Source organism: Trichomycterus rosablanca, chromosome 1 (genome assembly GCF_030014385.1).
Source record: "Trichomycterus rosablanca isolate fTriRos1 chromosome 1, fTriRos1.hap1, whole genome shotgun sequence".
NCBI classification, from domain to species: domain Eukaryota; kingdom Metazoa; phylum Chordata; class Actinopteri; order Siluriformes; family Trichomycteridae; genus Trichomycterus; species Trichomycterus rosablanca.
Window position 1 is genome coordinate 78,882,442 of NC_085988.1, and position 27,980 is coordinate 78,910,421.

At 41.7% G+C, this 27,980-nt stretch overlaps 1 protein-coding gene across 1 annotated transcript in view; it reads left to right on the plus strand.

Annotated features, from left to right (window-relative positions):
• cerk (ceramide kinase) overlaps positions 1 to 27,980 on the plus strand; it is a 58,215-nt gene continuing 30,235 nt past the window's right edge. The window contains exons 1-4 of the mRNA XM_062996462.1: positions 1 to 486; positions 23,595 to 23,729; positions 24,477 to 24,599; positions 25,534 to 25,659. Of these exons, the coding sequence (XP_062852532.1) occupies positions 330 to 486; positions 23,595 to 23,729; positions 24,477 to 24,599; positions 25,534 to 25,659 (541 nt within the window). The 5' untranslated portion in view covers positions 1 to 329. The remainder of the gene's footprint in view (positions 487 to 23,594; positions 23,730 to 24,476; positions 24,600 to 25,533; positions 25,660 to 27,980) is intronic.

The window sequence follows — 27,980 nt, forward strand, 5'->3', positions numbered from 1 at the left end:
CTCGATCTATTGTTGATGCTACAAGTAGACAGAGCAGTAAAATAAAACATGTCTGTATTAGTATCAGAGCTTCATTGTTATTAGAACAGTCTGTCTCGGTTGTGTTGAAGTGAATAAGTCGTAGTTTTTTTTTGGCTGGACAGGAGCGCTGTAAGTCCGGAGCGCTGCTTCAGTAGATTGGTTTGAGCCGCTATGTGTGTAAGAGAAGAGAGGAACTGAGCGCGGTGACCGGATTAAACCAAACGGATTAATAAGTGGACGTGGAGGATGAAGTGGAGATAACCTGGGCTGATCGTGGACTGATAGTGGGCTGAAACGGGAGCGAGCAGATGGAGAAACAGCTGTTATTGTGTTCGCAGCTCACGGTACAGGAGCGCGTTCACGAGGTGACTTTCAGCAGCGCCGTCCTGTGCTGGAGGGGCACAGAGAGCCAAAAACATCAAAGCAGCAGCAGTAATGTTCACATCTACAATCCTCTAAAGCATGGTGAGTTCTATTTTTGTATTTATTAGGATGTTAAAGTCATGTTTTACACATATATTCAATGTAGGAGGAAACCGGAGCTCCCGGAGGAAACCCACACAGACACAGAGAGAACATGCAAACTCCACACGGAAAGGACCCAAACCACTCCATATTCTTGCTGTAAGGTGACAGTGCTACCCACCGAGCCACAGTGTCACCCATATACAAAACCCAGCCAGGGGTTCAAGTTTCTACCAGCTAACGAGAACCTACAACTGACTTAATCGTATTGTTGCCAGATATACACCGATCAGCCTTAACATTAAACCACCTCCTTGTTTCTACACTCACTGAACATTTTATCAGCTCCACTTACCATATAGAAGCACTTTGTAGTTCTACAATTACTTAATGTAGTCCATGTGTTTCTTTACATACTTTTTTAACCTGCTTTCACCCTGTTCTTCAATGGTCAGGACCCCCACAGGACCACTACAGAGCAGGTATTATTTAGGTGGTGGATCATTCTCAGCTCTGCAGTGACACTGACATGGTGGTGGTGTGTTAGTGTGTGTTGTGCTGGTGCGAGTGGATCAGACACAGCAGCGCTGCTGGAGTTTTAAACTCACTGTCCACTCTATTAGACACTCCTACCTAGTTGATCCACCTTGTAGATGTAAAGTCAGAGCGATCGCTCATCTATTGCTGCTGTTTGAGTCGGTCATATTCTAGACCTTCATCAGTGGTCACAGGACGCTGCCCACGGGGCACTGTTGGCTGGATATTTTTGGTTGGTGGAGTATTCTCAGTCTAGCAGTAATAGTGAGGTGTTTAAAAACTCCAGCAGCGCTGCTGTGTCTGATCCACTCATACCAGCACAACACACACTAACACACCACCACCATGTCAGTGTCACTGCAGTGCTGAGAGTGATCCACCACCCAAATAATACCTGCTCTGTGGTGGTCCTGTGGGGGTCCTGACCATTGAAGAACAGGGTGAAAGGGGGCTAACAAAGCATGCAGAGGAACAGATGGACTACAGTCAGTAATTGTAGAACTACAAAGTGCTTCTATATGGAAAGTGAAGCCGATAAAATGGACAGTGAGTGTTGAAACAAGGAGGTGGTTTTAATGTTATGGCTGATCGGTGTAATTACACAGTTATTTTATTTTCAATGTTTTACCACTGCTTTATCCCGGTCAGGGTTGAGGTGAGTCTGGTTTCCATAGAATTACAGGGCACAATGCAGCAATACACTTCTGACGGGCCTTGGCCACCCCTTACCTCAGACACAGCCAATTATCTATTATGGTGAGTTCCTTACAGACTCAGATCCAGCAGAAATGACCCCACTCAGGTCTAGATTTACAACACAGCTTCTTTATTACTGTCTCAACCCTCCACCACCAAGGTCCACCGCTTCTGTGACCACCAATAATAACTACAGTTTAATTCTTTAGCTTACTAGTTGTGTTACTTCTTAACTTTGCATTTAAACAGCAGCAATGTTCACATCTAGATAGATAGATAGATAGATAGATAGATAGATAGATAGATAGATAGATAGATAGATAGATAGATACTTTATTGATCCCGAAAGAAATTAAAAACTAAAGCATGGCGAGTTCTTTAAAGACTCAGATCCAGCAGAAATGTCCCCACTCAGGTCTAGATTTACAACACAGCTTTTTTTATTACTGCTTTAACTTTCCACCACCCTTGTCCACCACTTCTGTCCACCACCAACAATAATAATAAAAAGAATGCCTTTATTCGTCATATACACATATGCAAGTTTGCAGTATCCCAGCTTCTTTGGAAGCTGGGGTCAGAGCGCAGGGTCAGCCATGGTACGGCGCTTCTGGAGCAGACAGGGTTAAGGGTCTTGCTTATAGGTTCAAGAGTGGTTGAATGGCAGAGCCCCTACAATTAACTATAATTCATTACTCTTCATTTAAACAGCATTAAGGCAAGCTTCCAAAAATATCTGTACACTTTCAAAAGTCTACACAAACCTCTAGGTAACACGTAGTTGGAGCCAAAAGTCTGAGAATACAAGTGAAAATGCTTCTAATAATCAGTTTTCTTGGATGTTATACAGTGTTTTCAGTACAGATCATCAAATCAGCATAGCAACTTGAATTATTTATTTATTTATTAGGATTTTTAACATCATGTTTTACACACTTTGGTTACATTTACTCATCACACAAGATTTATCAGTTCACAAGTTTAATATCAAACACAGTCACGGACAATATAGCATCTCCTATTCACCTCACTTGCACGTCTTTGGACTGTGGGAGGAAACCGGAGCTCTTGGTAGAAACCCACGCAGACACGGGGAGAACATGCAAACTCCACAAAGAAAGGACCCGGACCGCCCCACCTGGAAATCGAACCCAGGATTTTCTTGCTGTGAGGCGATAGTGCTACCCACTGAGCCACCGTGCCGCCCGCATGCTGAGTCACTTACAGACTCAGATCCAGCAGAAATGACCCCGCTCAGATCTAGATTTACAGCACGGCTTCTTTATTACTTCCTCAACCCTCAATGTCCACCAACAATAATTATAACTACAATTTATTACTTTAGCTACCTGGTTGTGTTACTTCTTTACTTTGCATTTAAACAGCATGGAAGCAAACTTCCAAAAGTATTTGCGTAATACAGTATTTAATTCAGTACAAATCATTACATCAGCATAGCATTTTGAGTAAAAGTGTAAATCTTTAAAAACATGTCCGTGATTTTCTGAATTCTTTAGTGTTTTATGTTTATATTAATAATAGGTGAACACTGGGTACACATTCATTAACCTGAACAAACTTCTGATGACTCAGTCAGATCCACCTGCTCAAAGTCGTCTGATCACGTGCTTGAATGAAAACTAAAAGACTTTTGAGATTAAGAAAATCAAATTTTTATTTAACAAATCTACTGGCTTCCATTTCAGCAGTTATTTCCATTTTATTTTCATGTCTCACCTAGGCTGCAGGGTCACGATGGGTGTGATTTTCCAATCCATCACAGGACCTCGGTCATCCCTCCCCCATCAGTGATCACCAATCGCGTCTGTATGTAGACACCTGGCCAGCCATAGCACCCCCCCCCCCCACCCCCCTTCCCAATTCGGGATTCGAACCTGGGTTCCAGCGGTAGTGGGCTGGGGTAATTTACTGCCACACCATTTGTAATTAAAAAAATAAACAATTGGATTAAATTGGAGAAACATTTAAGCATAATAGAACTAGCAGAATGTTCTCAGCTTTTTCACCCCCAGTGTATTTTTCATAACAGTTTTTTCTTATCTCTGCTACACAAAGTTACATGTCGAAGGGTTTATACAGTGCATACTTTGGATATTAATGTGGTGCTGTAAAAAGCTCTAAGATGCCATAAAACAGCCATTTATCAACCCACCTGTGTTTAACAAGCTTCTTAACATAACAGACCTGCTTTTTGTGGTTCTTTAATTATGTCTGACTTATTTTCACTTAGGTTGAGTTGACTTATGGTTTTCTTACTTATATATATACAGTATATACACTGATCAGCCATTACATTAAAACCACCTCCTTGTTTCTACATATGAGTGGATCAGACACTATTATGGCTCTATTAGACACTCCTACCTAGTTGGTCCACCTTGTAGATGTAAAATCAGAGACGATCACTCATCTATTGCTGCTGTTTGAATTGGTCATCTTCTAGACCTTCATCAGGATGTTTTTGGTTGGTGGACTATTCTCAGTAAGGTGTTTAAAAATTCCAGCAGCGCTGCTGTGTCTGATCCACTCATACCAGCACAACACACACTAACACACCACCACCATGTCAGTGTCACTGCAGCGCTGAGAATGATCCACCACCTAAATAATACCTGCTCTGTGGTGGTCCTGAGAGAGTGCTGACCATTGAAGAACAGCATGAAAGGGGGCTAACAAAGTATGCAGAGAAACAGATGGACTACAGTCAGTAATTGTAGTACTACAGAGTGCTTCTAAAATGGACAGTGAGTGTACAAACAAGGAGGTGGTTTTAATGTTATGGTTGATCGGTGTATAGTCCAGATCTCACCATTAAACACCTCTGGACTAAACCTGAACATTGTGAGCTAGGTATTTTTGGCCAGTGTTGGGACCAGACAAATTTTCTTTTGAATAGAATGGACACACATTCCCACAGACACATGCTATAATAAAAAAGGTTAGGTTGTTATAGCTTGGTGGCCATCTATGTATTAATGCCTTTGATTTTGGAATGGAATTTTTTGCAAGCTTATTTTCAGGTTTTGCCTCACAGCAAGGCAAGAAGGTCACGGGTTTGATTCCCAACTGGAGCTGCTCAGGTCCTTTCTGTTTGGAGTTTGCATGTTCCTCCTGTGTCCAAGTGGGTTTCCTCCAGGAGCTCCGGTTTCCTTGGAGATACAAAATTGTCCGTGACTGTGTTTGATATTGTGTTGAGTAATCTGTCCTGTCATGAATGTAACCAGTGTGTAAAACATGACAATAAAATTCAAATAAATAAATATTATCAGGTGTCCACACACTTTTGACTTGGTGCACAAACGGGTTAAAATGAAACCATCCGCACTGTAGCGCAGTTTTGGGAGACTGGAATTGAAGGACAGAAGTACAATGCTTGTCGTGAGGGATTGAGTTGCGCTCAGGTGCAGCGACCTAGTTCTAAGCAGCGCTCGGTAACCTCAAGGGTAAGCCAACCTCTGAGTCATGTGTTCTCACAGTTCATTGACTGACTGTGCTGTAACAGGAGCTGGGTGAGATTAAGTGATCATTTACACCGTTTTCCTTACTAAAAGTTTCCACTCATCCGCCTGTCTGCCCGGTGCTGTTAATGAGTTACCTGGGAGGCCCGTCAACATCACACCTGCGATCACGCACTAGCACGCCAGCATGTGAACTCTCCAGTTCCTCTTCTGCTTTTCAGCATGGGTTGGTTCAGTCAGAAAATCACATGGTAAATCCCGTATTGTTTTGGAACAACATGTTTTTTCTGGGTCATGTGATGCTCCAGGAGGATGAGGTTCATTTCGGATGTGGTTTGTCTGGGTGTGTTGTCATTTTCCAAGCCTCAGACTCAAATCCTTTTAAATGTCCAGACAGTATATATAGGTTTTTGTTTTACATAAAGTGAACTAGGGCTGCCGCCATTGTCGACCTAGTCGATATTCGTATTCCTTAGCGAGTTCAGTTAAAGTGCATTTTTACTTCTATATTGTTCATTAAGCTTCTTAATCGTGGAGATCTTGGAATACCGTATTCCTTAGCGAGTTCAGTTAAACACGGTGTTAAAAGATAGATAGATAGATAGATAGATGGATGGATGGATGGATGGATGGATGGATGGATGGATGGATGGATGGATGGATGGATGGATGGATGGATGGATGGATGGATAGATAGATAGATAGATAGAGAGTTCAGTTAGGGTGCATTTTTACTTCTATATTGTTTCATTAAGCTTCTTAATTGCGTAGATCTTGGAATACTGTATTTCTTAGCGAATTTGCTGCGCACTTGCTGCATTGGGCTCGTGATTTTTTGCGGTTGCCGTGGCAGTCAAAGCGCAAAAAGCTTCTCATATTAATGGCCTTAATGCTTACCACTTTGTTTACATCCCTTAGATTGTGAAGTAAGTTTGGAGTGAATGTTGTAGGTTAGAATCTGGGCTCATTCTGTCGTTACTGTACGTTGGACTTAATGAGACGTGCCCACATCTAACTATTTTATTTCTGCTATAAATTTAAGCACTTTGCTTTGTGTATGGAATGCCATAAACACATGCTGCACTTTGTTTAATATGGAGCACTTGAAAATGTGATAATATGGACATAAACCCTGATTACATTTAGTTTTGTGCCATATTATTATGCCATACAGTTTGTTGTTAAAATAAAAGAAGCTTAAATGAGATTCTGAATTAAAGATTCGGAGGAAAATTAATCGTTTAGATTAATCGACTAATCGATAATATAGTCTATAGATTAATCGATTAAAAAACAGTCGTTAGTGGCAGACTTAAAGTGAACTGCACTGAGTTGCTAGAAAGACCCTTAACCCTCAGATGCTTGCATTGTCTGGCACATTTGTAAATTGCTTTGAATAAACGCGTCTGCTAAATGCCGTAGATGTAAAAATGATTTAAATGTCAGAGTCACTGCAAGTCATTGTTTTTCTTATCATTTCCCTATTTTATTAAAGTACTTATTAATTCTGAGGTTTACATGTCAGGTGTTTGGATGTCACATTAAGGGCGTATATGATCTGATTAAGATCAAAATGTCATGTAGACAGCATACTTTGGTTATCTTAATCTGATAAACCCGTATTTTGATGACTTAATTTAAACAATGTACCTTGAGTTTTTGTTATTCAGCTTTCTGGAGCTGCACGTGTGAGGAAACGGTGCTCGAACCCGGCTGCGTTCTGACAAAGTTCTGTGAAGTTACTACGACACAAAACGCGTAATGCCTAGTTCACACTACACTAGTTTTGCCCTGATTTTCGCTCACTGACTGGTCGCCGCTAGATGTGGCAGCTCGGAGGCAAGTCAGCGTTCGCTTGGGGCTCGAAACTCGGCTCTCGATCGCTATGTGTGAACTGTTCATTAACTCGATCCGAGCAGCTCGGCGACTCAAGAAAAATAACTAGCATGTTAAATATCTGGACCTGTCGCAGACTCAGTATCGTGTAGTGTGAAAAGTGTTGCGATCAGGTTGTGAGTGGCAGCGAGTGCTATGTCGAACTACAGCCAATGAGAACGCAGGATACGAGGTGAGGGGGAATCCAGGGGAGTAGTGTAAAAACGTAGGACAGGGGCATAATATGATTTCTATCAGAATACATCGGCACACACGAGCTTTACAGTATTTCTGACCATATCGTCCATGCCAAACCATCATATCAACGCTGCATTGCAAAAAATATTAATAAATATTTATCAGCTCACTACAGAACAGACAATCCCTGCTGGTCGTGTTGCCAAATCCGCTCGAAATCATTTATTTTTCCTACTTGCTTTTACGCTGCACATCAACGCACAAACAACTTTGACGTGGTATCATTAAACCCCTCAACACTTCTAACGTGTGTTTCCGTGACAAAACGTCATTTGGGCGACCAGACAGACTCATATGAGATTCCTCCTGATGGTGGATGGTGTAGTATGTGACCCCCTATCGCCGATCAGTCATGTAGTGTGAAAACCACAACGACTAAAAAGACACCTGATTGCAAGAGATCCGGTTGTGTAGTGTGAACTGTACAGCTTGATATAAGACACATCAAACTTACCTACACCTACATGCTAAAAAGAGACCAGACCCTCTGTGGATCTAGAACTTCTGTCAAACACTTCCTCTATTCATGCCAAAAGATGAACAGCATACAAACAACATAATTCTACCGTACAAACAACTACAAGGAAATTTCACCTCACTGTCCCCCCCCCCCCCCCCCCCCCCCGAAAAAAAAACACTGCTTAAATTCTTAGAAGCACTAGAATATAATATATAGAATAATACACACAAGTAAAGAAAGCAAATCCACCCCCTACTTCGATGTTTAAAGACTGAATCTATTATTCAGCCATGATAACAGCCATAGCAGCTGACATGGCGTTAAGAATCAAACAAACAAACAAGTTTTTACCCTGGACATAAAGCAGTTTTAAAGCTGCTTTACAGGTTCTAGAACCAAAACCATCTGATGCGGAAACTAATAGCAATAGTGGTGAGGGGAAATTCCATAAATATTACAAGCAAGAAACCTTCAGAGGAACCAGACTCAACAGGGACCTCAATCAACCTTGGAGGCACAGATGATATTTGGTAGAATTAGATTTGAATGTCGATTGACTATAAACTAATAACTTTTAAATAATGACGGAGTCCTGTGGTATCTCATTCTTGGAAGTCCTGCAAGTTAAGAGGTGGATCGCCTGTCAGTGCGTCCTAGTCTGGCTGTCCACGTGATTCTGGAGAAAACAGGATTCGTCAGACCAGTCCAACTTGTTCCATTAATCCGATGACCAGTTGTGATGCCTGCATGCTTTCCATGGTGGACAAGAGTCAGCAGAGGTGCTTGGATATGACTGTAACTATAAAGTCCCGTACACAGAAGACACATTCAGTTAATCGCCAGCATTAAAATAATCAGTTTCAGTTGATGTATATCTTCTGTTGGTTTTCCATTTGGACATGAGCTTGTTGAATGTCTCATTTCAAAACATTATTTCACTCATTCATTCATTTTCTTAACCCCTTATCCAATTAGGGTCACGGGGTTGGGTGCTGGAGCCTATCCCAGCTTTTCAATGGGTGCAAGGCACACAGTAACACCCTGGACGGACACACCGAGACAGATCGCAGAGCAGACACACACACACACACACATACACACACACCACACACACACACACACACACACACACACACACACACATTCACTTTTAGTGCAATTCAGTGTCCCCAGTTAACCTGACTGCATGTTTTTGGACTGTGGGAGGTAACCAGAGCTCTTGGAGGAAACCCACGCAGACACTGGGAGAACATGCAAACTCCACAGAAAGGACCCGGACCGCCCCGCCTGGGGATCGAACCCAGGACCTTCTTGCTGTGAGGCGACAGTGCTACCCACTAAGCCACCTTGCCGCCCCCATTTCAAAACAAATGGTTTTACATTAGAGTGACCTCTGTGTGACCTTTTTGGCTATAACAGCCACTCTTTTGAGAAGGCTTCTCACAAGACTTTAAAGTATGTCTGTGGGAATCTGTTCAGTCAACAGAGCATTTGTATGGCTGGACACTGACGTTGGTCAAGAAATTCTCAGTGATTGTTCAGAGCTGTTCAGTGGTGCTGTGGTCAGGGCTCTGTCCAGGTCACTGGAGTTTCTTTAAACCAAGCTTTTTTTCATGTCTTTATAGACCTTGCATGCTGGAACCGGAAAGGGCCTTCCCTAAACTGTTGCTGCAAAGTTTGAAGCATATAATTTCCTTGGTATAATTGATTTATTCCACTTGTTAGTAATCGCTGTGGCTGAAACACATGAATCCAGTGATTACAAAGGGTGTCCCAATTAGGGATGCACCGATCCGATATTAAGATCGGATATCGGTCCCGATATTACCAAAATGAGATGGATCGGATATCGGATAATCAGGCCGATCCATGGGTCCGATACGTTCACTTTAGTTCGTTTGCGACGCGTGCTAAGCCCATACAGGACTCGCTGCTGACGTATGGCGTATAACACAAACAAAAAGAGCAACATGGAGCGAGCCAAAGAGTCAGCTGCATGGAGGTATTTCACGCTTGCTATGCTAACAAGTTTGATGGCAACATGTTTATTACTCATGTTTAGCTGCTATATTTGATTTTGAATTACTGTTTGCACTAAATATATACGGATAAGTTTATTTGAAAAAGTTATTTAAGCTACTAATGTTTTTCTCATTGTCAGCAGCTACATTATGGGTGTGTTCGAAAACCTAAGGAGCTGCCTCGCTGTCTTACTGTCTACATAAGCGGCTGCCTCAGTAGAGAGGATTCTAATAAGTCATCAACTTATAAGTCAGGTTATTCGAATGCGCTACTTACACAGCGATTCCATCGGGTTTAGCATTTAGCATCTTGCCATTAAAAACAATGAACTGAGGTAGCACAGCGCTAACGCTAACGTCAATATAACATTTCCCTTCATGTACCGATAACGGTTACATTTCCTGACACGCTCGAACTTGCAAATAAAAACACTCGGTATAAGTTTATACAAGTAAAAAATCAGTAATATTTTGTTTACGTTTGATAATAACTCCATTCGTTTCTCCACCCCTTTCAGCTATGTTTATTTTTCTGCAATGAATGCTGGGATTGCTTTGGTCACCAAGGCAGCGTCGGATGCTTACTCGTTGAGTGAAAATAACACTGAAATATTAAGATGCCTGTTTATTATTTTATTGACAAATAAATAGCAGTTCAGTACATTTATATCTGTGTTAATTATATTTTGTTTTGCAAACTTAGTAATGTTTAAGTCAATCCTGATGCCTTAAGTCTTTCCCACATAATAAAGTATACGGTTTATTAATTCAACAATGGTATCGGATCGGTATCGGGTATCGGCCGATATGCAAAGTATAAGTATCGGATCGGTATCGGAACTGAAAAAGTTGGATCGGTGCATCCCTAGTCCCAATAGTGTATGTATGTTCATATTGTTGACACAACGCAGACTGTACAATGTACATGTAGGTTTGAACCTATTGGTGGTTTTGGTTTATGAGGGGTCGTACCCTGTCTGTGTCAGCTGTATCATCAGGTATATGTGATTTCCTCTGAGCATTGTCAATCTGAAGTGAGCACTGTGGCCTCTGATACCGGAGAACAGTCTGTGCCGACTTTGTTCCATAGATCTAAACATAGGCCGTTCTCTTCCTGAGGGCTTAGCTGCTTTGTGATTACATTTCCTTCCTCCTTCTTAGATACAGCAGACGAGACGGTCTGGCTCGTGGTAAACTTGAGTAAACTCTTGAGTAAAAAACTGAATGAAAGGCTTCTTCTGCTGAAGAAATCTCCAGCTTTGTAAACACAACCAATTAGGGCTGCAACTATCGATTATTTTTGTAATCGAGTATTCTATCGATTATTCCAGCGATTAATTGAGTAATCGGATAAGAAATACCTTTGCTTTCATAAAGAGCAAAAATAAATACATATAAGATTAAATAAGACGTGTCCCTTAAAATAATCTGTACATTTTTGAAATGCAAAAACAAATAAATCAAAAATAAAGTAAAGTACGCTAGCGCACCAGAGTTGGGGTTTTGAATACATCGTATCGAATCTCAGCTCTGCCTTTCCGACTGGGCTGGGCGGCAGCATGAACAACGATTGGCTGTTGTTCAGGGTTAGAGGGTAAAAAGTCGGATCATAGGTCCTCATAACTGGTGCAACTGCGGCCCCTGCTGGCTGACCGATGGCGCCTGCACAGGGCTGAGGAATAATGCTGATGGGGGTGTGGCCCTCCATACACAGTGCCCGTCAAGTGTATGAACACACACACACACCTATCCGCTTATAGGGCAATTCAGTGTCTCCAATTAACCTGACTGCATGTTTTTGGAAACCCATGCAGACACAGGGAGAACATGCAAACTCCACAGAAAGGACCCGGACCGCCCCACCTGGGGATCGAACCCAGGACCTTCTTGCTGTGAGGCGACAGTGCTACCCACTAAGCCGCCTTGCCGCCCCCATTTCAAAACAAATGGTTTTACATTAGAGTGACCTCTGTGTGACCTTTTTGGCTATAACAGCCACTATTCTGAGAAGGCTTCTCACAAGACTTTGAAGTATGTCTGTGGGAATCTGTTCAGTCAACAGAGCGTTTGTATGGCTGGGCATTGACGGTCAAGAAATAACTGGTTCATACACTTGACGGTCCTCATAACTGGTGCAACTGCGGCCCCTGCTGGCTGACCGATGGCGCCTGCACAGGGCTGAGGAATAATGCTGATGGGGGTGTGGCCCTCCGTACACAGTGCCCGTCAAGTGTATGAACTTGACTCGTGCAGGTGAAAAATGCAGTCTGTACTGACTGTACGTGCCGGAGGGGGCGTATGTCAGTTGAGAGGCGTCTTCAGTCAGCGGTGAAGGGTCGAATCAGTAGAGAGGACGCATTCAGGGTAACTGGACACGACTAGATTAGGGGAGAAAAATTGGGGGGAAAAATAGAAAAAATAAATAAATAAAAAAATGTAAACAGGCAACCTAAAACTAAACTAAGGCATAAATAATAATAAACAATAATACATTAACATTGCCCCTAAAAGTTTCAGCTACAGCTCGCGCAGAACACACAGAACATACATTTTTAATATTTTGTTGGAGTCTTTGTGGAATTTGTAGGAGGTTCTGTCAGGATTGTATCTCCTAGATGAGGTAGATTTGGTGTTTGTGTGCGTGTACGTGTGTCTGCCTGAGCCTTCAAAAAAACATGTGGTGGTTGCAATGAAGAAAAGTCAGCGTATCAACCAGACACTCTGATGGTGTGGATGTTATACTGAGTTTTCGTTTTTTCTCGATTAAGATAATCTCAAACTTTGTCGTTTTCTCTGTCCGGTCTCCTGTTCGCTATTTTCTCTCTCTCTCCGTTTTGCAGTTCGTGCTATCAAATCTCGGCTGTGTCTCAAACCGCTACTTTCACACTGAACAGTACGCAGGAGCGGCGAGCGTGTCCAAATACGTATATTCATTAAACTGTACGCAAAAAGTACCCGGTTTAAGTCCTGTTAAGTGCTGTTTAAGTATGAGATTTCGGACGCAGCCCTCGGCTTCTTCACGTCACCTGCCCACAGCGTAAAAAACGTTGTGCAAAAGTCCGAAACACTGTGAGCTGTATGTAGCTGTATGGATTAAACGATGCCTCGATGCGAAAAATTTGAATCGATGATTTTTAGTAATCGAATTACTCGAGTATCTCGAGGAATCGTTTCAGCCCTACAACCAATGTTAAATAAAGTGAGAGAGAAAAAGTATTTCATATAAGACCAGTGATTATACCCACTTTAAATTCACACACGGTGGTTTTTGGTGTAATTGTAGGAGCCACACTTCTGGTAACAGTAGTTCCAGGGGTTCATCTCAAAATGCAGAAGGTACGTGGTGTTACGTGATCCTTGCCATCTGTGTGAAACACATTTATTTATTTATTTATTAGGATTTTAACGTCATGTTTTACACACTTTGGTTACATTCATGACAGAGATGGTAGTAACTCATTACACAAGATTCATCACTTCACAAGATTATTTTAAACACAGTCATGGACAATTTTGTGTCTCCAATTCACCTCACTGCATGTCTTTGGACTGTAAGAGGAAACCGGAGCACCCGGAGGCAACCCACGCATAGCGCTTTTCCACAAGAGCTGTGGTTCTTGAACTGGTTCTGTTCAGGTTTCTTCGAACCTTGGTGTTTTGTTGAGAACTGATCCGCGTTTCCACCAGTTTTTGAGAACCAAGCATGCATCAGCAACGGTGGGCGTTACATAAAGAAAGTATGTAGAGTAGTGATGTGATGGCGAAGCGTGTAGATCACCTGTGAGCATTTGTGCTGTTGTTACAGATGTTCGTTTTCATGCATAAAGCATCGCTCAACTATTGGTGATAAGAAGACGTAGACGTGTTTGTCGCAGTTGTTGTTTTCTTTAGTTCATTGACGTGAGAAGCGTTTTGTGCTTCGCTCTCACAGCGACCCTCGGCGCATATAACCGATTTGCTCAGCGCTCGGCTTGAGCAATAAAACATCACTAAAGTTCCACAACACGAACAAACATCTGTGTGAAATAACCATCGATTCCACTCTAATAGCTCCACAAGTGTATCTGTGTTTAGCTGTATTTACTTCACGTGTGGTGTTTATGCAGCTTGGGGTTCTGAATCCGCAAAAAGCTTCACCTAATTAAAGCGAAACGTGGCTGAATGTACTAAAAGTACCGCACAGAAACACTCAATTTTCCTCCAGTATAACTGGTTATAGGTGCTCTGTACTGGTTCTAAGTGCTCTATACTGCCCAAATTCATCAGTCATTGTTTTAGTACAACAAGCCACGTTACGCTTACCCCTAAAAATACAGAAGCATTCATTCATTTATCCACTGAGAATCATTCATTCATCCAATGTCTTTTGACCTGTTAATTATGAATATTGACACTTATTAAAGTTTGTATTTACAAGTATGAGTGAGTACGATTAAAAATGGTACAGAATCCAGTATTGTTCCTTCGTACTTAAAGCTCAATGTTCTGGAAATGTCTGCTGTTAAATGTGAGAGAACCTGCTTAAAACCTTTATTCTAACACTCGTAGCTGGTCATAAAAAAATAATTGTCTTTAATAAAGGCTCGTCTGTCAGCCGACTTAAGATCACATGCTGGCATGGGCGTCTGTGCCCGGTGTCATACTCCAGTGAGCTTTTATTTATGTGCTAGTATGAAAGGCACTCGCCTCATCCAGAGTATTCCAGCACTAAGCCCTTCTGTATCCTCTTTCTCTTCTTCATTTCCATTCTCAACCGAGGCTGTTTTGCTAACAAAGCTGTTTTGCATCAGGCCACAGAAATACTGACCTGGCTCGCCTCACAAACACAATTAGCCGTGTTTGAGGGAGGAAAGGTCGACAAGGTCTCTTCCTGCTATTGCAATATGTAATCCCTGGGACTGTTACGTTAAACATAGTGTGGCTCTTTTTGATCAAATCAGGGTTTGTGCAAATGGCTGCAGACTTATCATCAGTAATCAGTAATGACTAGATTGAGAAATAAAGGACTAAAAATTCAAGAAAAAAATTAGGGATGCACCGATATGGGAATTTTGGGCCGATGCCGATATCCGATATTATACACGTACTTATCTACAGATGCCGATGCCGATATACACATTTATAACTTACAGAGAGATCAGACACCCCCGATTTACATTATAAACAAATGTACCATTTATTTGCATAACTTTTTAGCTTTCAACCAACTGTATGCAAACAATAAAATAAAAGGTGTCTCCTGAGAAAATTATTAGGCACATTTAGTTAGCTAACTGGTTCTACACAGACTGGTCACCACTTTTAAATAAAATAGATCTATTCAAACTAATAATATATAAAAAACATTTTAAAAAGTGATCTTCTGTAATTCAAAACTGTTGTCTACCCACTGCGCGGTTAAACTCAGAATACTCACTGGACTCACATCAGATGTCCAGATGTCCGTGGTAAGGCTAATGGAGGACACATTATCGTCAATGAGCTTGTGAATGTGAGTCGCTACCAAGTTGCGTAGCTCCGGTAGGGCTACGTCGGAAAAGTAACGACGGCTAGGTATGGTGTAACGTGGCTCAAGATGCTCGAGCAGCCGGCGAAATCCAATATCCTCTACAACAGAGAACGGCTGATCATCGAGAGCGATGAATTCCATCACCTTTGCTGTAATAGCTGTAGCTTTTGGGCTGTTTTTGTCAAATTTCTTAAATTTCTGAAGGAGTTGGTCAACCGGCTGAGTAGCTGCAGATTTTGCTGGCGTGCCCGCGCGGTGCTGTGCGAGTCTCCTCTTTCACCGTGAGGAACTCTGTATATTTGTCAGGATGGTGTGCCTTCAGATGTATAATTAAATTTGTGGTGTTGAAATTTCTTACTTTGCTCCCTCCACGCAAGACGTTAGTTGAGCTTTATGTCATGCTCGCTCACTTTGAAAAACTTCCATACCACAGACATTTTTTTTTTTTTTTTTTTTTTTTTTACCCCTTTTTCTCCCCTTTTTAGCGCATCCAATTGTTCGATTAGCATCGTGCTTCCTCTCTGTCTATGCCGAACCCTGCCCTGACGGAGGTGATTGAAGCTAACCCGTATCCCCTCCGAAACACGAGCAGCAGCCAGATGCATCTTTGCCACCCACACATTGACGAGTTTGGCGCCACCTAGCGTTGCATGCGGAGAGACACACCCTAAGGGCACTCTCTCCCATCTCTGTGTAAGCGCCTCCAATCAGCCGGCAGAGAACGCAACCGCATTCTGACAGAGAGAGACCCACATCCGGTTCTTTGTCCCACCCCCCACATGAGCAACCGGCCAATCGTTGCTCATATAGCCACTCAGCTTCGAACCGGTAAAGCAAGGCTGGATTCGATACCATGCTTCTCAGAATCCAGCCCTGGTTGCAGCGCGTTTCTTTTTACCGCTGCGCCACCTGAGCGGCTACCACAGACATTTTTGCTGCACTGCTGTAGCGCGGCCTGCGTCACCCCGTCTTCTTCCGGCAAATAATAAATGCGTCGGCAAATATCGGTTTGAAACATCGGCCAAATCTAAGCATCAGCCCGATGCCGATTGTTCTTAAAAAATATATTATCGGCAGATACAGATAGAATTCCGATATCATCGTGCATCCCTAAAAAAAATGATATAGAACTGAGGATCATATCTGATCATTTAGTCGTGGACTTGGCTGTACTAGCCTGGCCTGTACACTGTGTTCTTTAACTATAACTCACTCATCAGCTTTTTCCCAGAATGCATTAAGTGCACAAAGGAAAACTAAAGAGTTGATTTGTGAAGGCTCAGTACATTTAAAATCAATGTTTGGGTAAGAATATAGCCAGCGTGTACCCGGCTGCTCAAACATACGACTAGCAGAGCTAGCAGGTTAGCATGTTATGTAATCAGTAGCGACGACCTTGCGCGCTCCGTCTGCATCTGGCTGCTCTTCACGTGACACGCCCGCTCGAGCTCGCCTCGCCTCGCCTAAGCTTGGCTTTTGTTTCTCTACAAAACCACAACCCTGCTGCTCGCTGCCAACAGAGCCAACGTGTTTACAAACCACAGTGGTGAAAAAGCATCGACTGCAGCTAAATATTTTTAGTCTGAGGTGGTGCTACTGTAGAGACGTTTCAGCACTGTTTTTGGATGGAATCTAGCATTGGCTTGCTGTCAGACTAGGCGATATAACCTAAATCCGTCCTCAGGACGCCTGAACATTTCATATCATGGCACACTACATGGCCAAAAGTATAAAGATACCCCTTCTAATTGTTGACTTTTGGTCATAGGCACATGCAGAGCTAACATATAAAATAATGCCAAGCTTCCAACCTTATGGCAGCAGTTTTTGCAAAGGCGCTTTGGGCCATTCCGCCAAATCTGTGCCATTTCTGTCCCCAGGACATTATATGTATAAATAGGGCTGGGCTGTATGACCAAAATGTTGTATCACAGTATTTTTTAAGATTGTGACATACCATAATATATCATGGTATGTAGGACTTTTTTATGTCTGTGGCTGATTCTACTGTCATACGTACATAGAATATAAATAATTTGTAGTTTATTATAGTTTATAGTTTTATAGTTTTAATCCCACCATGTATATAATAAAAGTGTTTTGAATACTACAAGCTTTGCTTGGCCCCACAAAATGACACAATATATGATAGAATCAGTACATGTGAAGCAGTTGCAATGAATAAAATTTGTATTGTTTATTTAATATTGTGTACTGTGGGATTGTACAATTACCCTTAGTTCTCCCTTTAACTAATAAAACCAAGTTTACAAAGTGGACGACTTTAAATATCTCAGATTCCAGTTTGTTTATAACGTTGGAATAGCGACTAACATGGTGTATTTTCACCCCTAAGACAAACCTGGAATCCAGTGTTTTAATTATTGCGGGTTATATGTGGATTGCTACTGCGTTCGAAATGTCGTTGTTTGCAACAGTTGTGGCTCAACAAATTGCAATATAGAGTGTTCTAGTCTGTTCTAAACTGCAGACACGCCTCATTTTCTTGGCAGGTTCTTCCGGTGTATATTTGGTCCTCCTCTCTTCATCCTCCATCTGTTTTTGTTTATTTTTTTCATCATATTGAGAAAATCTCTCTCGTCTGTTAACACTGTCATGCTAACGCTAACTGGCTAACTACTTAATCTGCGTAGCGCTTTTATCGGCAAACAATATTATATGATCTGCTGCCTTTTGAAGCTTACAGCTGTTAAAATGAACTGTTATGGTATGGTGGTATATCAAAAATTCATACCATATGAGGAATCAAAGGCGGTATACCGAATGTACCGTCATAACGCCCAGCCCTAGTATAAATGTATTTAAAAATTAACTTTAAAATGCATTTTTTATTTCTGCTTATTTATCTAATTGCACATTTAGAATACATAATTTAAAATGTTCATAAAAACTCCCTATAACACTGAAAAACAGTGTTTTATATGTCCCTACTCTCTAACACTACACTTTATAGTGACATATAATGAGTAAAATCTTTCAAAAAAACCTGTTTTTCTTGCATTGTTTGGTGACTCCACATCCCATCTATGTTTTAATGTTTATTCTCCATAAAAAATGTGTTAAAATACATGTTTTAGTCAGTCATGTCCCCAGGTTTTTACTCAGTCCTGTTACTCTAACATTTTCCTTCTGTCACATTTTCAACAGAAATTCACATGATCTGTATCTACTGATGTTTGATAATATTGTACCTCTGACTGAGAGGATTAATCTCAACGTACATTCCTGTTACCTACATTTTTTAAAAATACATTGTGTATACTGTACCCAGTCTAGACTAAAAAGGTCCTTTGGCCCCAGAGCCATTAGGCTCTACAACTCCAGCATTCAGGGACAGCGGTTGATAGCTAAGGACTGAGGGCCCTACATTTACATTTTCAGCATTTAGCAGACGCTCTTATCCAGAGCGACTTACAGAAGTGCTTCTATAGTGAACATTTCATTTCTCAAGTTTAGGTAAACAACAGTCGAAGAACACAAATCTGCTAAAACCTGTTAGAACCAAAGTGGCTATATATATATTATTATTATTATTTTTTTTTTTTTAATGGAAAAGATTGGAATAAAGTGTTAGTAAATAAGTACAAGTCAGCCTAAGTGTTTAGTAAAAAGGTGGGTTTTTAATCGTTTTTTAAAGACAGCAAGAGACTCAGATGTTCGGACAGACAGAGGAAGTTCGTTCCACCATTTGGGCGCTAGAACAGAGAAGAGCCTTGATGCTTGTCTTCCTTTAGTCCTGGATGTAGGCTCAAGTCGAGCGAGACTAGAGGCTCGGAGGTTGCGTGGTACAGAGCGGGGTTTGATTAGACCCCGAAGGTAGCTTGGGGCTGGTCCTTTTTTGGCTTTGTAGGCGAGCGTCAGTGTTTTAAACTGAATGTGTGCAGCTACAGGAAGCCAGTGAAGAGAACGCAGCAGTGGGGTAATGTGGCAGTGTTTGGGTTGGTTAAAAACCAGACGGGCAGCTGCATTTTGAATGAGCTGTAAGGGTTTAATCGTGGACATGGGAGCTCCAGCCAGAAGGGAGTTGCAGTAGTCCAACCGTGAGATTACAAGTGATTGCACCAGAATCAGAAACCAGAAACAGGCCCTACAGTTAGCCATGTATGTATGTATGTGTATATACAGTACATGTATATACACTGATTGAAGAACAGGGTGAAAGCAGGCTGTATACTTGGAACTGCACCTCCCTGCACTTTTACTTTTACCTTCATTCATTAATTTCTCACTGAAATCCTTCCTCATTATTAATAACTGCACTGTACTTATTCAATATATGTAAAACTCAGTTTACCTTCAATCTTGGTTGTTATGTTTGTGCTGTTTTTTTTTAATTATATTGTTGAAGTTTTATAGTGTGTCTTTAATGTATAATGCTACTGGGACTTTCATTTCCTTTGGGATCAATAAAGTATCTCTCTCTATCTATCCATCCATCAATCTATATATCAATCCATCAATCCATCCATCCATCTATTTATTTATCTATTGATCCATGTATATATATTTATCCATCCATCCATCCGTCCATGTTCTTGTTTTCATGTTCTTACTAATTTTATGTTAAAAACTCAGTCGTGTTACTTTCAGTCCTTTTACTCATTTACAACGTTTCTAGGTGGAAAATGGTTGTATAAGTTAAACAAAGTTGCCTGAGATTGACCAGTACACAAGTTATGTGTGTGTCTTAATAGATTCAGTGTTAAACAAAGATAAAAAATGTACTTTAATCGAGTTGCTACACACAAATAACACCTGTTTGGTGGAATGGCACCTTTGCTCTTGCAGCATGGCAGTGCCCCTGTGAACAAAGCCAGGTTTGAAAAGAAACTTCAGCGGTCAGCACTAAACCCTACGGAACACCTTTGTGATGAATTGACATGTTGATAAGGCCTTATCGTCCTTATCGTCGCCATATAGAGAGGTACAGAGTCCTGTATGATGAAAATCTTTCTCCTCAGTCGCTTCCTTATCTCTCAAACATACAGGTCATATAAAGCAGATCTGCTAAGTTGATTAGCAATAAGCTGCCAGGCTTTCTGCCGATTTACAGCACGGATATGATGATCGAGCAATACTGTGGAATTAATGATAGTGTCAAATCTTTAGCCGTCTTAATAAAACAACCGCACAGTCAAGAAGCAATAGCTACAAACCTACTAAATTCACAGAAATGTGCAAAAAATTTCACTCTAAAATCACAGATTACAGATAGAATAAATGGAAGCTACAATACACAGCACAGCTACCTTAATACTTGAATGTAAACCTAAAATATCCAGTGACTGTCTCAAATACAAAAATACTCATCTGTGTTTTGACTAGAGTCCCCCCCCCGCGAGTCATGTTTTTAGCTGCTTTAGACTTCTTGGACGTTTTGACTTACCGATTGCTAACTGAATTGCTGTAGTATTGTGAAATTTTGAATTTTACAGCAAATAGCATATTACATGGGATTTTCACTGCCATGAATTGGGTAGGGCTTTAGCAATAGCCGATCTGTAGCCAAATTGTGCTGAAACACTGTAGTTCTTCTTTTATGCTATTCGGTACCCCAAATCTTTCAATCTTCCAAACAGTTTATAAAAGTTGCTCTGTTATGATCTATGATTTATACTGATCAGCCATAACATTAAAAGCATCTCCTTGTTTCTACACTCACTGTCCATTTTTTCAGCTCCACTTACCATATAGCACTTTGTAGTTCTACAATTACTGACTGTAGTCCATCTGTTTCTCTGAATGCTTTGTTAGCCCCCTTTCATGCTGTTCTTCAATGGTCAGGACCCCCACAGGACCACCACAGAGCAGGTATTATTTGGGTGGTGGATCATTCTCAGCACTGCAGTGACACTGACATGGTGGTGGTGTGTTAGTGTGTGTTGTGCTGGTATGAGTGGTTAAGACACAGCAGCGCTGATGGAGTTTTTAAACACCTCACTGTCACTGCTGGACTGAGAATAGTCCACCAACCTAAATTGACTAGCAATAATAAGGTTACCCCACAATCACCAAGTTTTTACTGTTGGGCCCCTGAAGGCCTTGGGCAAGGCCCTTAATTTTCAGTTGCTTGCATTGTATTCAGTGATAATGTTATGTTGCTTTGGGTAAATTATTTTCTAAATGTCATGAATGTAAATGTTGATCTTTGTGTAGAAACTCACAGCTTCGAGTTGGTTTGAATAAATAGCAAGACCTGTTAAAATTACATAATGCTTTTGTTTATATTGAGAAACACAAAGTGTATTCAAATATTTACTTTTACTTCTTATTTTTAATCTAAAACTGCTGCGTTATTTGATCTTTCATCATTTTAGTCTCTTTTCTGCTCTGTAAGCAAAAAATTTGTTTATGCTGCAAGACTTGTGAAACCAGAAAACTTCTTTTTAGAAAGCTATTGCAAAACAGGTTTCTCATCTGTCTCGAGACTCGGCGATGTTTGAACAGAACGACCTGTTGGACAAGTACAAATTATATAATGTCTCAAAAAAGTAGGCGCTTCGGTGGAACAGCAGTAATTTGCACTAGTTCACTATTTTTGCAAACAAGGCTTCGAATCCCCAGAGGTGCCATCAGTCAATCGGGCGTCTGCATACAGACATGATTGGCTGTAACTAAAGGGGAGGGGTCTGGTGGCCGAGACCCTGTGATGGATTGGCGGTCAGTTCGAGGAGTGTTACTGCATTGCGCCCAGTGATTCTGGAAAATCTGGACCCACCACGACCCTGACTAGGACAAAACTGTTGGAAAAACGCCTTTATTTTTTCATATATTCATATACAACGAAATTCTTTCTTCACATATCCTAGCTTGTTGGAAGCTTGGGTCAGAGCACAGAGTCAGCTATTGTTCGGCACCCCAGAAGCAGAGAGGGTTAAGGGCCTTGCTTAAGGGCTCAACAGTGGCTGCATGGCAGAGCTGGGATTCGAACTCTCAACCTTTCAGTTTCAGCCTACCCACTAGGCTACCACTGTCTCTATGATTGTCCTAAAAGAGGTTTGTAGAAAGCTTGGTTCAAAACTGTTGACCTCTATTCTCTATGGGTGGTCGGGTGGCACGGTGGCTAAGTGGGTAGCACTGTCACCTCACAGCAAGAAGGTCCTGGGTTCGATCCCCAGGTGGGGCGGTCCTTTCTGTCCTTTCTGTGTGGAGTTCGCATGTTCTCTCCGTGTCTGTGTGGGTTTCCTCCAGGTGCTTTTATTTCCTCCCACAGTCCAAAGACATGCAAGCAAGGTGAATTGGAGATACAAAATTGTCCAGGACTGTGTTTGATATAACCTTGTGAACTGATGAATCTTGTGTAACGAGTAACTACCGTCTCTGTCGTGGATGTAACCGAAGGGTATAAAACATGATGTTAAAATCCAAATAAACAAACACTATTTTTGCCATTCAGACTTCGAATCACCAGCGGTGCTATCAGTCGGTCAGGCGTCTACATACAGACACGATTGACTGTAACTAAGCGGAAGGGGTCTGGTGGCCGAGACCCCGCGATGGATTAGCGGTCAGTTTGAAGAGTGTTACTGCATTGCGCCCAGTGATTCTGGAAAATCTGTACCCACCACGACCACTAGGACTAAACTGTTGGAAAATATGGAACTGAATGAATAAATGAATATAGAAGATGAAGATTAGAAGAACGCCTTTATTTGTCATATATTCATATACAGACGTTCAGTACAACAAAATTCTTTCTTCACATATTCGAAGGGTCAGCTCTCGTTCGGCACCCCTGGAGCAGAGAGTGTTAAGGGCCTTGCTCAGGGGTCCCACAGTGGCTGGGATTCTAACTCTCAACCTTTCAGTTGATAGCCCAAAGCTCTACACACTAGGCTACAACTGTCTTAATGATTGTCTTAAAAGAGCTTTGCAGAAAGCTCGGTTCAAAACTGTTGACCATTAAAGACCAAACTTGAGATGAATTTTTGACGACTGAACCGGTCCATTAATTCCTAACATGTTATTAAAACAGTGACTGACCATATAATAACTGGGTCAGATGGAACACCATTATTTGTCACATATAAATCTACATGTACAGTACAATAAAATCCTTGTTGGGAAACTGGGGTCAGAGTGCAGAGTCAGCTATTGTACGGCACCCACTGAGCTGAGTGTTAAATTCCTTGCTCAAGGGTCCAACAGTGGCTGCATGACAAAGCAGGGATTCTAACCCACAACCTTTGGATTGATAGACCAGTGCTCTACCAATTAAGCTACTACCATTTTTGACTTTTGGTTCATTTCAGCGGGCGGCCGCTGTGTCCCGGTGTGTGAGATCATAGCCGTCCAGGAGACAGAGGAAGATGGACCAAGTACAGACGTTGGGAAGTGGCAGAAAGTTCCACAAAGCCCAGTGGAATCCAACCAGCATGCTTTTACAGGTATACATGTGCACAATCAACTGGTTTTCTGGATAAAAATTAAATAACCCGTCAATTTTTACCAGTTTCAGCTCTTAACCGTGACAGGCGAGAGAATAAATTAAATTAAATTACCGACGGTTTTCATTAGTTAGGTGCATAAACACAGTTAAATATGAATTTTTATATTCTGGAAATATTCTGAAAATATACAAGATGGCCTCCAAGGTAAGCAGCGGTTATGATTTTATGCTGCTGTGTGGTTGATCTGGGTCGCGGTGCTGCTGTTTACCGTGCGCTTTCATTTTGCAATGATAGCAAAGCATCATCAAACATTAAACATTTTAGGGATTTTTTTCGATGCTCATTGATTTGAAGTAAAACGGACAGTATAAATGTGAATGTGAGACTTTGCTGGTTTGTTTAATATAAATATTGTTAATATGAATACAAATACAGCCTGTAATAATACAAAATATAAACACTGTAATTAGTCACAATTTATCAGAACTACAATGTTTTGTGTTTGTAAGAGAACTTATGAACAATATAAAGTAAAATACGGGCGGTGGCCTGCCATTGTACTTTAAGTTTAATTATATTGTATCGTATTGTATATCGCCACTTCTCAAAAGACATATCGCACAGCCCTAGTCTAAAGTCTAGAGACTGTTGTGCATAAAAATCTTCAGAGATGTGTGATTAATGAATGTTATATTCGAGCCAGGTTGCAGCTCCTGTGTAATTTCTCTACCCTCGTCTCTGCAGTGTACTATGTGGAGAGGACTCAGAAACACCGCTGGCGCTGCAGTGAAATCACCTTCCAATGTCCTGATCGAGCGCTGCTTCTGCAATGGGTCCAGACCATCAGGGAACAACTCGCACTATTGAGTAAGTCCTTCTCTAGAACTTACCTAGCAAAATAATGAGCTTTTTAATAACAATAACAATGACCACATATGACCAAGTCTGACTTAATGATATAGCAATTTAATTGGTCCTGGAGCCATGATACCGGGCCTGCTCAAGTCCAGTTTTTTGCTGGCCCAGTTATCTTATGACTGAATGGGCACACATTTCCACAGCCTTTCAAAATGTTGTGTAGAAGCTACTCAGAAGAGTGGAGGCTGTTATAAGCAATTGTTTTAGAATAAGATGTCCAACAAAAGTATGGTCAGTTCCATATACTTTTGGCCTTATAGTGTACATATTCCTAACAGGTGCTTGGCGGGCGCAGCAGTCTGTCTGGTGTCTACACAGACATGATTGGCTATTGCAATGGATTTGCACCATGTCCAGGGAGTATTAATGCCTTGTGCCCAAGGATGCTAGCCTGTGGTGAATTACACTAGCCCATGACTGCTGCAGAGCTTGCAAACGGATAGGTGTCTACATACAGACATAACTGGCTACGTCTGAAAGAGGTGTCTTAAGGCCTCGCAGTGGATTTGCATCCTGTTCGGGGTGTGTTACTGCATTACGCCCTGTGATTCTGGATTGGAACCAGACCCACATTGACACTGACTAGAATACCATATTCCTGAAAAGCATATGTCAGCTTTTCATCTCAGCTGTGCTAAATTGTAGAGAATTTTAATTTAATTCTTTAATTTAGCCTGTCTGGGACTTCCTTAGCACTCTGGTGTAGTTTTTGGAGGGGAATTTATTAGTGAATTTGTTAGTGTGGCATTTGATAGTGTGTTTGGTAATAATAATAAAAAAAAACACTTGAAGTTACGTTAGCTGAAAACAACAGTACACTGTGCAACAAATGAAACCGAATGCTTAATAACTAACACTCACTCCTCTGTCTCCTTATTTGCAGCTATTCGACCAAAGCGCTTGCTGGTGTACATAAATCCCTACGGAGGAAAATGCCTGGCGAAGAGGATTTATGAGCAAAAAGTGGCCCCGATCTTTTCCCGTGCCTCCATTTCCACTGACGTGATCGGTGAGCGCCTGTCAGCCGGCCGCCCGCATTAACATTTGAATAAAAAATGAGCCTTCGGGCTCCGCGGAAAGAACTTTGTTGGCAAATGGCACCCACCTGCCAAACATTTTCAAGGATATGATTTTATTTACGGGTCGATCTGTTAGCTGGGCTGCTAGCTCTGCTCTGATAAACTGATAAACTTGATCATCAGGACGCCAACCCCAACACACTCCACCCATATTCTCTTCTCACTCATGTAGGCTGAGTGTGTGCTGGCAGGATTGCTTAGAGCAGGAGTGTTGAAGGGGCCAGATAGAGTAAAAATTACTCAAACACAGGCCACAGGTTCTTTTATAATAAAACAAATAAAAATATAATAGACCTACCTGATCACTAACAATTACACTTCCTTTTTATTTTGAGTGACTAATGATCTATCTTTGACAGTGTTGTGTCAACTAAGATTTTGCCAGATCTGGTGTGCTAGCGGAATATCCTGCTGCACCACCTGAGCGCCCCAGTTTAAATTTTTGTCTTACTTACACTTGTAAACAGGCAACTCTCTCTTTTTTCTTCTGCTTTAAATGCCTTTGCAGCTCTAGTTAAATTATGGGATAGATTATCAAATCACAGTGTGCTGTGTTTACGCACTCAAAAATAGCCTTCTATGCAGTAGGTACTTTCCGTGTACTGTTTAATGAATACTACGTATTCGGACACACTACCCACTCTCGCATACTGCTTTCACGTACTGTTCAGTATGGAAGTATGCGATTTCTGACACAGCGATTGTTTTGGGATTGATATTATGAACCTATTGGCAGTTTTAGTGCCTGAGGGGGAAAATCAACCAGTAAGAGGTGGTTTAGTGTGATGCACATGAGACCTACTCTAAGCTGCCTGTCTGAGAGCCCAGCTTGTCTGTGTATCTCTAAACAAAGGGTGAGGGCACACGCTCCGTTCACACACAGTTTGTTCTGGAAACATCTGACTGAAGTCATATTACAACTATGACTGAATACAATTCAAGCAATTGGGGGTTAAGGGCCTTTACTCAGGGGCCCAACAGTGGTGAATTGGTGGTTGTGGGGCTTAAACCAGCAACCTTTACCGCTGAGCTACCAGTGCTCCATTCAGACAGATCTACCTGTTGTGCAAAAGTAGTCTAGCAGTAAAGGTACTAGCCTAGTAATCAGAAGGTTGCTGGTTCAAGAATGCCACTGTTGGGCCCTTAGACAAGGCTCTTAACCCCCAAGTGTTTAGATTATATACTTTCACAACTGTAAGTCACTTTGATTGGCACTTAACACATTTTAGCGTCTGCCAAGTGCCGGAAATGTACCATTTCTTTTAAAAGCACGTACAAATTAGTTCTCTGTAACTTTTCAGTCTGTCATTGTACAGTGTATCACAAAAGTGAGTACACCCCTCACATTTCTGCAAATATTTCATTATATCTTTTCATGGGACAACACTATAGACATGAAACTTGGATATAACTTAGAGTAGTCAGTGTACAGCTTGTATAGCAGTGTAGATTTACTGTCTTCTGAAAATAACTCAACACACAGCCATTAATGTCTAAATAGCTGGCAACATAAGTGAGTACACCCCACAGTGAACATGTCCAAATTGTGCCCAAATGTGTCGTTGTCCCTCCCTGGTGTCATGTGTCAAGGTCCCAGGTGTAAATGGGGAGCAGGGCTGTTAAATTTGGTGTTTTGGGTACAATTCTCTCATACTGGCCACTGGATATTCAACATGGCACCTCATGGCAAAGAACTCTCTGAGGATGTGAGAAATAGAATTGTTGCTCTCCACAAAGATGGCCTGGGCTATAAGAAGATTGCTAACACCCTGAAACTGAGCTACAGCATGGTGGCCAAGGTCATACAGCGGTTTTCCAGGACAGGTTCCACTCGGAACAGGCTTCGCCAGGGTCGACCAAAGAAGTTGAGTCCACGTGTTCGGCGTCATATCCAGAGGTTGGCTTTAAAAAATAGACACATGAGTGCTGCCAGCATTGCTGCAGAGGTTGAAGACGTGGGAGGTCAGCCTGTCAGTGCTCAGACCATACGCCACACACTGCATCAACTCGGTCTGCATGGTCGTCATCCCAGAAGGAAGCTGACGCACAAGAAAGCCCGCAAACAGTTTGCTGAAGACAAGCAGTCCAAGAACATGGATTACTGGAATGCCCTGTGGTCTGACGAGACCAAGATAAACTTGTTTGGCTCAGATGGTGTCCAGCATGTGTGGCGGCGCCCTGGTGAGAAGTACCAAGACAACTGTATCTTGCCTACAGTCAAGCATGGTGGTGGTAGCATCATGGTCTTGGG